Here is a 15,654-nt window from a genome sequence, read left to right on the forward strand (position 1 = left end):
TGTGCTGTATTCTACGTTTACTGTTCAAGCGTACATTTTCATTACCAAAAGAATGAAAGTACTTTGTTTTTATGGAACTGATTCCTTAAACTCTTTAGTTCCATGCTCTGATGTTTAGGAACTAACAATGTGTTTGACATCTCTGGAAATGAGGGAGATTCAGATGTGTATTACAAAGTCTACCCTAAGGTAGTACGTCCAGAGTCACTCGACAGAGCAGTAGCAGATCTACGGTTACTGTCATGCACACTTTTTCCCCTACTATTTTGTGTGTATTATAGATTCAGACTCAGGTCTCTAACTGCAAAGACTTGCATGAAAAAAATCGTGTGTCTTGATTTCCAGTTATCTACAAATATATGTAGGAAGATTATTTTTCAAAGTAATCATGAAATTCAAAAGGAACAGAGAAATGCCATTACAAAAAGCTGTATTTTAAATCTTGCTAATCTAACTTAAATAATAAGCGCAAGTGAAAAATATAAGCCATAGTTACTCACCTACGATGAGTAAGAAAACTACCACTGACATGTCCTGAGCCATCACATCCTGGGGTTGGACATGACATTCCTTCCGTCTTCACGGACTTCCAAGAGAACTGTGAGCCATTTAGGTACCCATCCTTTTGCCTTTTGGCAGCTAGAGGACACCCTGACGCACTGCGATGGGATGCATATTTTCCAGTTATATGTCCCTGACCATCACAACCAGGAACTGGACATCTGGATAGCAGATAGATGAGATAAACTTTATTGTCTTGCCATCATATACCTGGTAGCCTCTACAACAAAGTCAAAATAAACCCGACATGAAAAGAAAAGAACAATCATGCACTGTGGTCTTAAAAAATAGTCAAGATACCTTGTAGTGGGTAAAACTACAAGCAGAATTTTACTAATATAAAAAAATACATTCTTTGATAAACTGTAAGGAGGCTAGCCAGTAGATGAAGTCACAGCTGTTTATTTTGTGTGATTGCAACAAAAGGACTGAGATACGTATTTGATTTGCAGGTGTTCATTACGGTAAATATCACACTGGAATTGAAATGTTGGCTACTGAGCTCCGCTCAGCAGGGAAATTGCCCATAAAAACTCTGTAGGCATAAAATTCTACTTAGTATAATCCTCGGTACATTTTATTTATGTGTATGGAATCTAAGGAAGACTTGTCTGAAGTCATGAAAATGTTAGGCATAAACAGTTACGTATAAAATGATCATAGCGCCTCATCAGAAATGCTGAGCACCTTTAACCACTCTCTGAACAGGAGAGTTTACAACAAACTATGCACTACAGCCTAGAGAGATCAGTGAAGCCGGTCCCGTATTCATGTGGTGTTTTTCCTTACTTGGGAATTACCCCATACATTTGCCCTGTATACTTTTAAAAAACAAACAACCAGGGTTAGAAGGAACAGGTTAGAATCTTCAAAGTGAAACGTTACAAGAAAATGATGGTTTTTTAGTATGCTGCTATGTAACACATGTCAAAACAAGGCCGGTTACTTCACTGCTTGTCCTACACTAAAATATTGCTGCCATTCTCCACCAAGGATCCAGTCCTGAGCGGTCTAAGCAGTCACTAAACCTGCTGAGTTCAGTGACCAGTGGTGTCAGAGCACCTTGCAAGAAGAAACCAAGACCTACAGGTAGGCATTTGTTCCTCTTGCAAACCGCATAAACAGCCAGATTTGTGGCAGCAATCTCATATAAATACTCACTTCTCTATTCCCATAACTACTGTATTTAGCATGTATGGTTTGTCTGTAGTACGCAAACATGTTTAAGGGTTTTTTTAGGAGATAAAGATCTACATAATTTTTTAATTTCATGTGAAAAACATATTTTTAACTGTTTCTAAATTTTAGGAGATTGTATCCTTGGCTAGGATAAATCAACATAGATCCTTGATTTGCAGTTCACTCATAGAAATCAACATGGCCATCTGCTCTCAGATAACTATCACACAATAACATTTATGCCTTAATAAAAAGCTGAAGATATGTATGACCTTATAAAACACATGAAGGCCCTTTGACAATATTTGTTCTCACCTAATTGGCTCTTGGTCTTCTTTGTCTTCCTTGCTTTGTGCTATCCTGATTCCACTTTTCTTTGCTCGCGGACAGCCTGAAAGACTGAGTGAAAGAAAACATTTTAAAATGTAATTTCTCGTTCTTGGGTACAGTTTACAAGGGATACGCTTTCTGTCTGAAAAACCGTCAGAATAGGTAAATGCATCCAGTTTTCCAAAATCAAAGAAAGCTCAAGTGGTATAAATAAGGAAAGCTGCAGCACGCAACCACGAGGGGGAATCCGCGTGTCTCCATGTGTGATGCAGGACAGGACTGCAGGCATCGTGCAGACCACACGCACAGGCAGTCCTCGAGGAGCCAGGGAAAGCAGCTCTTAAACTCTCTGCCTAATAATCCCTCCAGCTGACTCAGCAGCAGCAGCAACAGCTTTAAAAGGAATAGAAGGCAGTGTTTCAGGGCTGAGAGACATTACGTCCTCTGTATGTCTGAGAGGGAAGGAAGAATAGGCTCAAAAAATGTGAGTCTTGGGATCTGTTGGTAGGACTAAAGATTTCTCCAGGGAGCGCATCAGAAACACAATCAAACCTTCTCAATCATCATGTAAGAATCCTATAGAACTGTTGAATAAAAACCCAGCAGAGCTCAGAGCTGTACAACACCTTCCTGAGAAAGAGTTCAAGTGCTTGGAACTCACCCAGACAAAAAGATTTGGTAGATACAAAGTTATATGTTAGGGTGAGCAATGTTACATTTAATTAGACATTGAGAATGTTGTTTTTAAGTACAGGAGATGGAAAAAGACATATCTAGTCCAAGATTTTATAACCTCAGCTTTCTCTTTGCATATGAAGACTTCATTATAGAAGCCATTTAGTAGGCTTGACAATGACTTTAATACATATTTAGAGATTTTTTTAAGTAGTTGCTATCCAAGGACACAAATATGTCTATCAAGAAATCACGCTTCATCCTCTATTTAAAAGTGTTATTTCGATCTTAACATACCAACATTAAAAAAGAAACCCATCAGTAGAACACCACGTCCGAAGATATTGAGATGAGAGGCAAAGTAGTGTTATCAAAGAAAAATTTCCTCAGAGAAAGAAACTAAATAGAAGACTAAATTTTTGTTTTCAGCATCACAAAAGGTACTTCAGTGTTGTATAGCAGGTCCTGTCTTCAGGAAGAAGAGACAGAAACAGCAGTAGCAAAAATTTCAGTTATTTTGTCTATTCAAGACCAGTGAGGACTGGGAGGAACATGCAGAGCAAAAGGTAATGCAATCACAAACCCGATTCCTGTTGGTAAATGAAAAACAGACAAAAATAGAGTTTATATGCTGTTAAGTCATAAATAAGTCAATTAAAGAAAGGGTGGAATGTTAGTACAAGATATTAGACAGTGTGTTACTTAGCAACTTTTAGTGAGATGGCACGTTTACATCTATAGTGGTAAACAGAAGTGACCTAGAACTGCTGTCTTGACCCAAGACCAGCAAGTGCACATCCACACAGCTAAGCTTTCTGTCTCTCTAAAGCAGAACAGCTACACCCATGTTGCTTATAGAGAATGATCTGGACCCATGCTGAGCCCCAAATCATGTCTGAGAATTGCCTGGGAGAGTTTCAGTGGCCCAGGGTGAGTACCATGCCAGGGGACATGTTAACAATTTAATAGTGTAGGCATCTGCACTCTGACCCTTGGACCTGTGCTCTCATCCCATTTCATTTTCCAGTTTAAATGCAGCTGACCGTTTCCCTTTTCCAAGCAAGCTGCTGTTTATTCCCACTTGCATAGTGCACACCAAAGCACCATAGTTCCCTGCGCACAAACCACACTTCAGAAAGTCTGTGCCACTTAAAAACAGTTTTCTTCAAAATTAATATCACAATCTGTAAGAAGACAGAGACAGGAGGAACAGAGTCTGAGGACTCAGAATAAGAGGAAGCAGGCTCTGGGGCAAGGGAGCAGTTTGGGAGCAGGTTGGTTCATTGCCCCTCATACAATCTGGACTGCAGAGAGTCGAGAGGAGAGGACAGGAGTTACAGATATCCCTAATTTATCTGTGAGACTAATCATACTCAGTGTGAGAATTACCAGGTTTCGCATTCAAAAACTAAATAGTTAATAGAAATGCCTCAGAAAGCAATACTTTTTTTAGTAGGTGTACAGATGGGTATGCTTGTAGATGATGACATTTTCATAACAAAATCTGAAAGAGGATTTTCTGCCCTGACTAATGATTTAATGCTTTCTACATATTAAATCAATTTAATTATCACCTACTTATTGGTATTTTGGTGCATCATCTTTTTGCAACGGATCTTTCTATTCTGGCACTATGATTTATTAGAAAATTCTAAGGCCTTTCAGGTCCTCTAAACAGACATTTCCAACAGACAGCTTCTGAGGTTATGATTAATTCATTTTTCCTCTGACAGCAGATTCACCAAGAAAACACATGTCAAGGATGAGCTTTTGCTTTATTTTTTTTTTATCCTATAATAACCAAAAGCTATTACAAAGTAAACATATTACTTCATTTTTATACCAGTTTAATTCCTGATATATGAAGACAAAAGACAACAAGGGAAATTCAACACCAGTATACGCTGATATAACTTCTTGCATATATTGAACAGGTACGTGGGACTGCAGAGCGTTACGGCAGAGTTAAATCTGCCTTCACGTGCACTTGCTGTTGAGCAGCCATTTTAAGCCAAATGACATCGAGACATGTTGGCAGCCATTTAGGAGAGAAGTTGGTCATTCCTCTCCTTCTGAAACTGAAAGGGTTGTAAGGGATGGTATGAAATACAAACAAAAATGCTAACTCAGATGCCAGCAGAGGTACATGTTGATTTTCAATGTGCGAATTAGAAAATTTAACTGCGAACATACTGTGGGGTCTTTCATACTTAAAGAGTTCCAGATTCAGGCTACTGGTTTGCTGCCCTTTTAAAGAGCGTGCATTCTGCCAGCCTCACCACCTCAGAGAGTGGCCCATGACCTGAGCAGCGTGGGGCCAGCTCTGTGTAAACGCAACAGGTCTCCTGGGGACGTCGGTGGTTTTAAGCAAAGAAGACATGACTCCTTCAGTGTCAGTGCCCCCGTGCCCACAGGCAGCTGAGGACCTGGGGCTGCCAGAGGCCCTTCAGAAGAGAAACGAAGGCACACTCCCAGGAGTTATGTGGTCGATACAGATATGATGGCATTTCGGAAGGTTGAATGTGTTAAATCCCAATGGACTGGACAAGTTCCAGATCACTTAGTTTTGCGGAATTACTTTTTATATCGTTATATATGCTAAGTATGCTGCAGAATCAAACAAAAACTTGGTCCAGCACTCATCTGCAAAAATACAAGAATGTAAGAATTTACAGACGAAAGTATGTAACACCCTCTAGTTCATGGTCCAGTCGGATAGTGGCCAGGAGACAATGCCCACGGAAAGGATTTAAAAAATGAGGCAACATGCAGCGATTCTTCACTGCTAATCTTTCCAGCTTTTAGGTTTCTTCTGTTTGTAACACCTGGCCTTCTGCATCTTCACTGTCCTGCCTGCTGCTGGTCAAATACATGCTAAATACATGAACAATTTCCTGAAGTAGCAAAATCGGGGCTCAGCTACACCAAGCATATCGTTGGTAGGGGTGTGAGCTGATAAATCCACATACAGTTGAATGTAGTTATAGATTTGACCTTAAATCCCTTTGAAACTTTGTTTTAATCTCCTACATCATGTAAGTGCTTTTAAAATGTTTACATCTTCTCCTTTAGGATGTTATTAGTACTTTTGATGTATAACTGTACATTTCAGAAATTGCTACTGTGATCTTTCATTTTTACAGCATGTAAAGGTATGACACCTTTCCGATCTTCACGTTATTTATGTTTTGACTTTAAACTGTTTGTTGCTTTTACTGGGAAGAGTTTAAACTGGGAATTTGTGTATTGACTAGTTATAGCCAATTGTAAACCTACAGGGACTTTGTGAAGCAAGCAAATATCCAGACTCAACAGTATTACTAAGCATGGGAGTAAAGGGCCTTTACTAACAAAAGAGACCTGTGCTACACTATTACTTTTTGATTAAGTGGATAGCTATTTACAAAATATGGTGCAGCTCCTCTCCACTGATTTATAGTTCTCAAATAGTAACAGGGGAATTGCTAATTACACAGCGTTTGTAAGATACCTCTACAGTGGTACCACCATAATTCATTTTGAGGCCACCAGCAATACCTTAATTAGTAGATGTGAAGTTTTCTTTGGCACTTGGTAAGGAACACAGTTACAGTTTAGGCAGTTAAGGTAACAGCTTTCATCCATTTATCTTTCTATTCTTCTGGCTTTACAATGTTATGTACAATGTGCTGCAATTTAAAAACAAGCCAAACTTTATTCTGAAATGAACTAACAAGACCGGTGCATATTAGATGAAAGAGGTACTTTTTCCCTTTGATTAAAGCTGGTAAGACTTCAACTGGGAGAGGAGGTAAAGAACTGGGTTCAATTTTGCATTTCAAGAAATAGAGAGAGAATCTGGAAGTGATTGACAGGAACAATCAGAAAATATGATTTGTGGAGGAAAAAAAGGAGGAATGAGATTTGAGTCCAGAAAAGGTAAGATTGTGAGGAGAAGAGTTAAGTCATTCAGAATGTAAAGAATCAGAAACTTCCGAATGTTGAATTGCTTCTCTGGGCTAACAGAAAAGGTACAAAAACTGGATTCATTTTCTACAAAGACTTTGCTAGACATTAGCAAAAATCTTCCTGCCTATTTGGGTAGTGAGCCACACTGAAACTGAGAAATGTTAATTCATTGGAGATAAAGAGAATGAGTAAGACTAATATATGTCTACGTACAACACTCGATCCTACTTCAATGCTGAGAGAAGGAAGATTGGTCTGTTGAGGTCCCTTCTAACCCTTCAGTTGTTTGACTTAAAGAACAAAAACTTCTCTTTACGTACCTTCGATGTGAAGCGTAATTTCCAGTAATATGCCCAGAGCCATCACACCCAGGGGTGGGACACCTAGAATCATAATGGAAGAGATATGGAGCAGTGTTACTGACAGAAAAGATACAGTTGCCCATTAAAACTCAATAACTGGCTCAGTCCTTGTTTCCACAGGTGCCAGCCCTGGGGACCACTAGCCATTGCTAAACCTGAGCTTAATTCCACACTGGGGACAAACGTACTTTTTTAATTCATAAAATGTTTTTGTCTGCTACTCCTCACCTGCCCACTCAAATGCCTTCTGGATATCTCTAGTATCAGCAGATTAGTGGAGATTTCCAGCAGCAGCCTGACATCCCTGTGCCACAAAGAATGAGTAGGGTTGACAGCAAATGGAATATCCCCATAGTATATGTACAGGTAATGGCTAACACTACAGCGAGCCGTTTCGGTTTCCATCAGAGATATTTCGCTAATCGCACTACACAATGTCATGAGGTCGCACCATGGAGAGACCCCTCCACCTCTCCATGAAGTGAACGAGATGCTTAAGGAAAAGGAAATGTGTAGACGGGGCAGTAATGCTAGACTCTCGTGGAGAAATGGTAACCCACCCAAACACTCCCAAAGCTACAGCGCCAGACAGAGAAGTCATTGATAGAGCCATCAGTGACATTTCTAATAGTTGAACAACATTAGAGTCATCAAAGAAAATGGATGGGGTTTTTTCTACTTTGCAAAGATGATTGCCATCACCACAGAATAAGCTAAATTATAATGCTGAGTAAAATCATCAGCTGGTATTTGAACTGCTACACTAAATCACAGAAAAGACAAAGGAAGAATTAATTTACATTCATTTTACCAATCAGATGAATGCTACATGAATTCCGAAAAGTCCCTTTTCTTGAGCCTGAGTTTTGAAATTTAGCCATGTTTTAAAGCTGCATTTGAAGAATGCATTCAAATTCAAAAAATCATGCGCACAAATTCAGATGTTGCATTCTGAAGCATCAGATTTCCATAACATTGAATTCCTTCACTACTTGAATCCAGTGTTCATGCAGACTTCGGCTTTCACCCTTTAGTGAAAGGGTGTGCTTTCCTCAGAGTTGGTCCATACTGGTAAACTTTTGTTTCACAGAGGTTTCTGCAGAGACTTGAAAGTTTCTTAAAATCAGGAATTAAGCAACCCAGAATTCAGTACAATGGGCTGTCACGTTCCATTAAGCTGAATTTTATCTCTTTAAAGCTAGTAAGCATTACCTTCTTCTGAGGAGCTCAGCAGAGCCAAACCTCAAATATGATTAATGCAACCTTGAAAGAGATAAATTAAACTGAAATTTGTTAAATGGAGTTCTCATATGGTCTTCATCTGGACCAGTTCAGCTATTCTATAGAAAACATTAAAATATGGTAGCACTTCCAGGATGTAAGCTGGTAAAACCTCTGGGGTTCACTATGTCACTGAAGTTTCTCTCTGTAAAACAAACAGCCTGTGTGCTTTGGACAAGAAGTCTAAACAAGTTCCTTAAAGACAATTCTTTTCTTTTGCTTTACATTATTGCACAGGACCAAGTATAAGACCATGATCTTGACTAGAAGCTTTAAGTATTACTGTGACTGTTAATATCTTAAAGACCAATATACAGGTTGACATCACACATTAATCCTTCTGTTTGTAGAAAAATAAAACCCCTAATTTTTGCATAGCTTCTTCTGATACAAATTTTGTAAAAACACGGCCCTTGGTGAAGAAGTCATAGCTCTGTCTGTATGGCCCTTACCATTCATTCTTTGCTATGGCTGCACATGGCTAGCATAACCTTTGGCTATTTTTTAAGTTAAAAAATAAATGGTTAGGGGATCTTTATATAAAGGATCCTATATTTTAAATACTTCATATCTAAGTATTTAGACGTTCTCACTATTTATTTATTTTCAGCTGAATCACTGAATCCTGGCTGAAGCCTCTAAAGATGTTGAATCAAAAGATGAGAATAAGAATTAATTAAAGGAATTGACTAAACTTTGTCTCTAAATGTTCACGGCATTTAAATGAATAAAGGAGAACAAGAAGCCATGAGACTGTTCCTCTGCAGTCTGTCTGAGGTACTACAGGAATTCTTTCTTTATGAACCCGTGCTATTTGAAGCCACGCTTTTCCTCTACAGGCTTTTCAATCATTTTGAGAACAAGCTATTATCAAAAATGAACAACGCTTTTGCCCATCTTTTCCTTTTGCTACAGGTAGGCACGATTAATAGTGTCTTAACAAACAAGATTTGTAAGATGCACTGGTATACCCAATAATCAGTCTTAAAATTAGATCACTACAGCTCAACTATCTGGACAGTTTTACACAATTTAAAAACTAGCTTATTTCTATGTCATTTAAAAAAAAAAGTCTTCAGCAACTGAAGCTAAAGAATAAATCATCCTGCTGTAAATTGAACTAAGAATCTTCACAAAGGGCTCTGTACAGTTCACATGAGTTTAAAATCACACTTTTGATTAAACCAGAAGAGATTTTTTACGCAGGCAAAGATTTTAGAAAGACCTTTCAGATTTTGATTCTGGCACTATAATATTTGTTTTCAAGTCTCATAAGCTTATATTGACCTAAATGTAACAGATCAAATGACAGTATAGTGCAGTTGATAAGAACATTTTAAAATCCTGGAACATTTCTATTAACTGCTGTTTCTGTTCTATAGGAAGTGCGTATACCCACTGTGAAGTACAGGACGTAGATACACAGCAATCTCTTTCAACTATAAAGTCATTACGATATTTATTTGCTATCCTAAGCAGACAGGAGACAACCACAAGTCCTCGTACCACTGGAATTGTGAGTCTGTATTTTCAGAATGTCTGATCATATGTGGGACTTGCATATACCCTACTACTTTACTATCAACTACTACCTATACATATTTGACTTCACCGCTCATAGCTATATGCAACAATGCCAAGAAAATGTATGTTCAGGTGCTTATAAGAGGCAAGTGATGTGAAACTCTTTGAACATAAATATCAGAGTAAGTGGAAAAAGAGATGTACAGTTTCCTCACTTACTGAAAGTAAATGTAATTTGGCAGGATCAGAAGCTTATTTGTAGACTCTAAATAATAGCTTAATGCAGCAAAGGAAATACTTCAGTATTGTGAAAAGTGAGGTAACAAAAGGAACTCACCCTGTAAAGAGTGAAGTTCAGAACATATAACACTAGCACTTTACCACAAATTCAGGGCATCCAGTAAAAGAAAGAGCTTGTCAGTGAAGGGGAAATGCAGTTAGCACTGCCTTGATATCCCATTCATTTCACAGAACATCCCAGAGGAGCTTTTTTTGGAACATAAGCATAAGCAGAAAGCAGCAGAAGAGCAACAGCTGTGGCAGCTAGATACAGTACTGGGCTTAGAGTCAGTAGCAGGAGTGAAAGGAAGGCCAAAGCCAAACAGATAAATATACTTGAGCCCTACTACCCATTCTCGACCGAGGAAAGGACTGAAGGTGTGCATCGATTATAAAAGACTTTTGGCAGCTTGAAGGAACTTAGGAAGGTTCCTGGGACTGGGAAGGAAATGACTGCAATGCCCAAATGGGCTCTGAGAGGGTTTTTCCAAATGCCAATGGTTAAAAGTCTTACAGCAAGCTCAGCTGAGGTAAAAACACAACTCACATCAGCATAGCAGACTAAAATAAGAGCCACATTTAAACCTATATTCCTAGACTTTTATCTAGGTCCACAGGAGCTAGATAAGCTTACATGTAGCTTACACATTTACATGAATAGCTCAACTAGCATGAGATAGATAGGATGTTACACAAATGTGCAAAGACAGAACTGAGATAGTTTTGTCCTCATTATTGTGTATAGCTTTGATTAATTTACTTTTAAAATTTATTTTAGAATATAAATTGTCTCTAAAACATAGTGATAAAACAAAGATAGAGTAATTTGCAATATAATGAAAACACTTTGCCTTTTCTTTTCCTTTTAGAGATTTTACCACAAAATGACAATGGTTTTCTGCAACCAGAAGGATTTCACCTCCCTAGGGAGGAGGCAGCACTCACGGAAGTTTTTTCAGCACACACAGCCTGACCGCAGCTCAGTGCCTGGGCTCAGGCTCGGGCTCAGGCTCCCCCCCTTCAGCAACCTTCAGTTGAGATTCATCAACACAGTGAATTCTATTTCCATCTCAGTCAAATCTTGTTTTAAGATTTGAAGAGTTTATATGTATAAATCCGAACGGAAACCTTGGATCTAGAATTATACAAGCCCAAATTCAGCACACCATGCAAACAAAAGTCAGGTCATTGTAACACACGGTTGCAATTTTTGCTAAGTAGGGTGCTAATGTTTATCTTAATCATCAGAGAGAGTTTTAGCAGCTGTAACCAATACAACCTCTTCTCTCTGTTTCTCGCCCCTTCAATCACCCTTGATCCCTTCTATGCCCTGCACCAAGCCCTCTCCCTCCGCACGCTTTCAGTCTCACTGCCCTTACCACTACAGCTTGGTTTACAGTGAGGAAACGGCATGTTAACAAGTCAGGCTGCAGTTTTCACAGGAATTGGCAGGTTTGTATGTCATATCTGTACTTTTTTAGCTATTGCTCTTGGAGCAATATTAATAATAGCACTCAGTGGACACTCTACAAATAAAGAAACAATGACAGTCACTAATAAAGGTGAAGGGCATTGCCAATTCCGATTATGGCACGTTGCTCTGGCATTTTATTTTCTGTTGAAGATATTTGCTCCCACGGAACTGAAATTAAATCATTAATTTCTCTCACATTGGCCATGCCAAGAGCCATCAGACAGTAACCTTTTCTAGGACCCACCCAACTACACTAGGATTCAATTGGAATGGGTTGCTACAAAATACTTTTCATGACCTATTATTAGTAAGCTGGTGTAACAGCTGTAAAGACTGATGTTATTTTTATTGTTTAGTTTACAGCACTTAGTCCTATTACGTTGTGGATCCAATCTTCCCTTGAGTAAGTAAATAAGCACATATATAAATAATATAGTCTACCAGACAGAATATGCATCCTATAAATTACTAATTAAATATTTAAAGCAAATGTAGCCAGCAACCCAAAAGAAAAATCGTATTTGAATTGAACGAGGGAGTAAACCAGTAAGTTGTGCAAAAACTATGAATGGTTCTTTGGAATGTTCCATACTACAAAAGAACTGGGATTTAGCAGAAAACTGTATCTTTCCCACAGTTTTATTTTGACCATACTGTCAATCTCTATAGCAGAGGTGTGATTTTCTGTTAAAGGTTCAGAAAGTCTAGAGAAATATAATTGTTTCCTGTGGGTTTTTTTTCACAGCAGAATATAGAATTTGTTATTGTCTGGTGGTTTCCATGTATTTGAGATTCTGTTTTATTTAACTGAATCACCAGAAGTTGAAATCATAGGTTGGGAGTCTGGAAGACAGACACAATAATACTTTGAATTTCTGTCTTTCTTCTGAAGATCTGAAAGTATTTTACAAACATTAATGGATAAAATCTCACAATACTGCTTTGAAAAAGGGAAGAATTTGGCAGAGGAAAACTGGGGCACAGAGAGGCTAAATGACTTTACACAGAAGAGGAAAACGGGCTAGAAGTAGAGATTACTATTCACTGCTCTGTTTGCAGCTATAAAGCCATATATCTTCTGAAACTACAAGATTCATAAAATATTGTAGGGTTTTTTCTAGTCAGGTAGTCCAGAAACAAAAGGTTACGTAAGTAAACCTGATATTGTGTTTGCAGTTCTCTGAATTTAATATATGAGGAAGGAGGAGAAAAAGGGGAGTGGGCAAGAAAGGGAAGGGTTGAGAAGCTTTGTCAAATTAAAAATGGGAGTTTCCTGTAAAGGTATGGTAAGTTTATGGTATGTCTATGCCCCTATGAATTTGAGTGCTTGTCAAAAAACAACAGCTTTGCAGCTATTGACAAACAAGTCTGCTTTTATACTATTTAAGATGCCAAAAGGGAGAATAAGTTTTCCTCCGGTTCCTTCCTGTGCCACTGACCTGCAGGGAGAACCCCAGGGTGAGAAGAGAGATGATTTAACAGAACTGTGTGGTCCTCAGTGAAGATTTTTTGGCCACAGGTGTGTCAGTAAGAGTCTGGGTTGTGGTTATTGTTATGAAAAAACCTATTTAGCAGGAACTGGACAGAAACCAGCAACTCATTTTGCCTTTACCTTTCTGAGCAGTCAGAGCAATGCCTCCCAGCCATTACTGTTCTAGCCAGCTCTGTGAAAGCAATCTGGATGCGTAAATCTCTAAATCTTATTTTCAGATTTCAGGTATTTTGGTAGATTGTCAAGCTCTAATTAATTATGTGAAGTGGGAACATTGCTGATCCCTTTCCTCTTGAAGACACAGAAGAAAAACCATTGTCTGGTCTAATTCCAGTAGGAATACAGATGCTTTTCCACTTTTGCCCCATTGTCTTTTATTGTCTATTTTTTTTACCATAGCATTTGACTTTTGAATTCCTAAAGTGTTGATACTTTCTTTTGATACCTAGACAAAAACCCTCTACCTACACAACCTATCTGAGAATTTGTAGCGAAAAACTTGTTTCACCAGGAAGGATTTATTTTCTCTTATTTTCCCTCAACGAAGCTGCACATCTACGTACTTTTTCACTCTTTATTTTACTCCTTCCATTTTCTTTCCTGATGCCTCTTTCTCCCTACTTTAAATTTGTTACCCTTTTTCATACAGAGGAGCAAGAAACTCCATTTGCTTTTCCCTCACGATTTCCATCCGTATTCCTCTGCAGTGTTTCTCTTCCACATTCTACTGCTTCCTTTTCCGTATCCTCTTCCTTCCTCATTGTCTCTTCTTGTTACTTTTAAATTGTCTCTCTCTCTCCCTTTTACTTTTTTTTTCCTCTGTCCCCTTTGGCTGATATCTTCATTCTCTGTTCCTCCCTCATCTTTTCCTCCTTTCATGATCTCTAATAACCTTGAAGTCGACAGTACTTTCTTCTTTCCTCCACTTTGTTGTTTCTTTCCATTATCTCTTCTTTCATCACCCTTCTTGTCCTCCTGCTCTGTTCTCCCAGCTGATTTTATCCTTCCCATTGCTCGTGGTCCTCTCACATTGCTGAGATGACTGGGTGCACGTTGCATCCTCATGTCAGGGGAGAAAACGCTGTGTATTGCGAAAACTTAACACAGAATTTCTCGGCTGCCAAGACACAATGAGTCATTTTAAGTATCTTGCACTCTTATTTTCATTATAGTCCTTGTAAGCTTTATCATTGGCTTCAAAAGGAGCAGAACCAGGCTGGCACTGGGCACTTCTGAAAATTGCATTCAGAGCTCATTCGAAGCTCATCTGAATTGGTTCAAGAGGCCACACAAACTCTGGGGCACAGGTACGCAGATAATGAATATTTCAGTGGATCTTGAGTCTATGGTTCCACATTCAGGGCTAAACCTGTGTTCTAGTCCTCACAAATACACCTACAAAAGTAAGCGAAGTCAGACTCTTATAAATATCAAAGGTTCCTAAAGACGCGTTGTTAGCCAAAAAAAAAAGAAGTTAAATTTAGATTCATATGTTAATTATTTCCCTGTATTCAGCCTAACTAGGAGGAGTACTTAATCACACAAGTTTAGTTTAGGAGAAGTGCTAAATGTTACTTTTTCATATGTAAAATACCGCTAACATTCCTCACTTAGCAGAATGCTACTGACAACAGGCCTCATTGGAGGTAACAGCAACTTTTGAAACCCAAAACCACAGCAGATACAAAGGAAGAGGATTTGAGGAAATAAAAGCGTCAGAAAAAAAAAAAAAAAAAAAAAAAAAAAAAATCGGTGGGGGAATGTCAAATGAGTGAATTGAGAAAAATCTTCTTCCATCTTGTCAGTTGCTTTTTGGCATTGGATCCAGTGCAGTTCCAGTAGGAATGGGCAGGAGATCAGGGGATCCAGGCAGGGATCACTCCTGATGGGGCATTACTGAGGCCTCTCAGAAGACACTGGGAGAAGTTCAGGTTGGAGATTGAAAAGAAGTGTAGAATGGAAGGATTTCTTGTTACCACTTTCACTGTACAGTCTTTCTATCCATGAGGGAATGATGCCAGGCCTATTGAGCTAATCCAGGCATGAGATTGAAATAATTTTGGCTCAGAGGCTTCGTGGAGAAACTTCAGTCTCTTCTATCTCTGCTGAGAGATTTCTCTGTCTCTCTCTTTGCTTCTAGAAATCCCCAGCAATTGAATGGTTCTAAACTGGGGATGGCTGACTGCATACTCTTCTCCTTAGGTAAAATTTAATTAATTCCCTGACTTTCTGCATGTGAAATTTTTCTGTCCTTAGCAGACATTATCTGTATTACATTCCTGCATTTTTTGAACTGTGTGGGGGTGAGAAAGAACATGGTCTGTTTTTTAATTACACGGAAATCCATTTTCCATAAGCAGACTAAAATGCATCATGCTGGCATTTAAAATATTGCTGTGCACTCGAACGCACAGATACACACGATGCGTTTAAATTAATTATATCGCTTTAGAAAAAATATTCCTGTGCCTTCAGTTACCACCTCTGCATGCTGCCTGTTCTGCTGGCAGTCAGGACTTCCCAGCTTCCCAGCAGCAAGTGCCACGACG

At 38.7% G+C, this 15,654-nt stretch overlaps 1 protein-coding gene across 5 annotated transcripts in view; it reads right to left on the minus strand.

Moving 5' to 3' along the window:
- MYT1L (myelin transcription factor 1 like) overlaps positions 1–15,654 on the minus strand; it is a 237,473-nt gene that overhangs the window by 23,796 nt on the left and 198,023 nt on the right. For all 5 annotated transcript variants that reach the window (XM_086608357.1, XM_086608356.1, XM_086608358.1 and 2 more), the window contains 3 exons: positions 7,014–7,076; positions 2,056–2,139; positions 501–722 (listed from right to left, as the gene is read on the minus strand). In XM_086608357.1, coding sequence (XP_086464483.1) covers positions 501–722; positions 2,056–2,139; positions 7,014–7,076 — 369 coding nt within the window. The remainder of the gene's footprint in view (positions 1–500; positions 723–2,055; positions 2,140–7,013; positions 7,077–15,654) is intronic.

This window comes from Tauraco erythrolophus, chromosome 2, assembly GCF_009769465.1.
Source record: "Tauraco erythrolophus isolate bTauEry1 chromosome 2, bTauEry1.pri, whole genome shotgun sequence".
Taxonomy (NCBI): Eukaryota; Metazoa; Chordata; class Aves; order Musophagiformes; family Musophagidae; genus Tauraco; species Tauraco erythrolophus.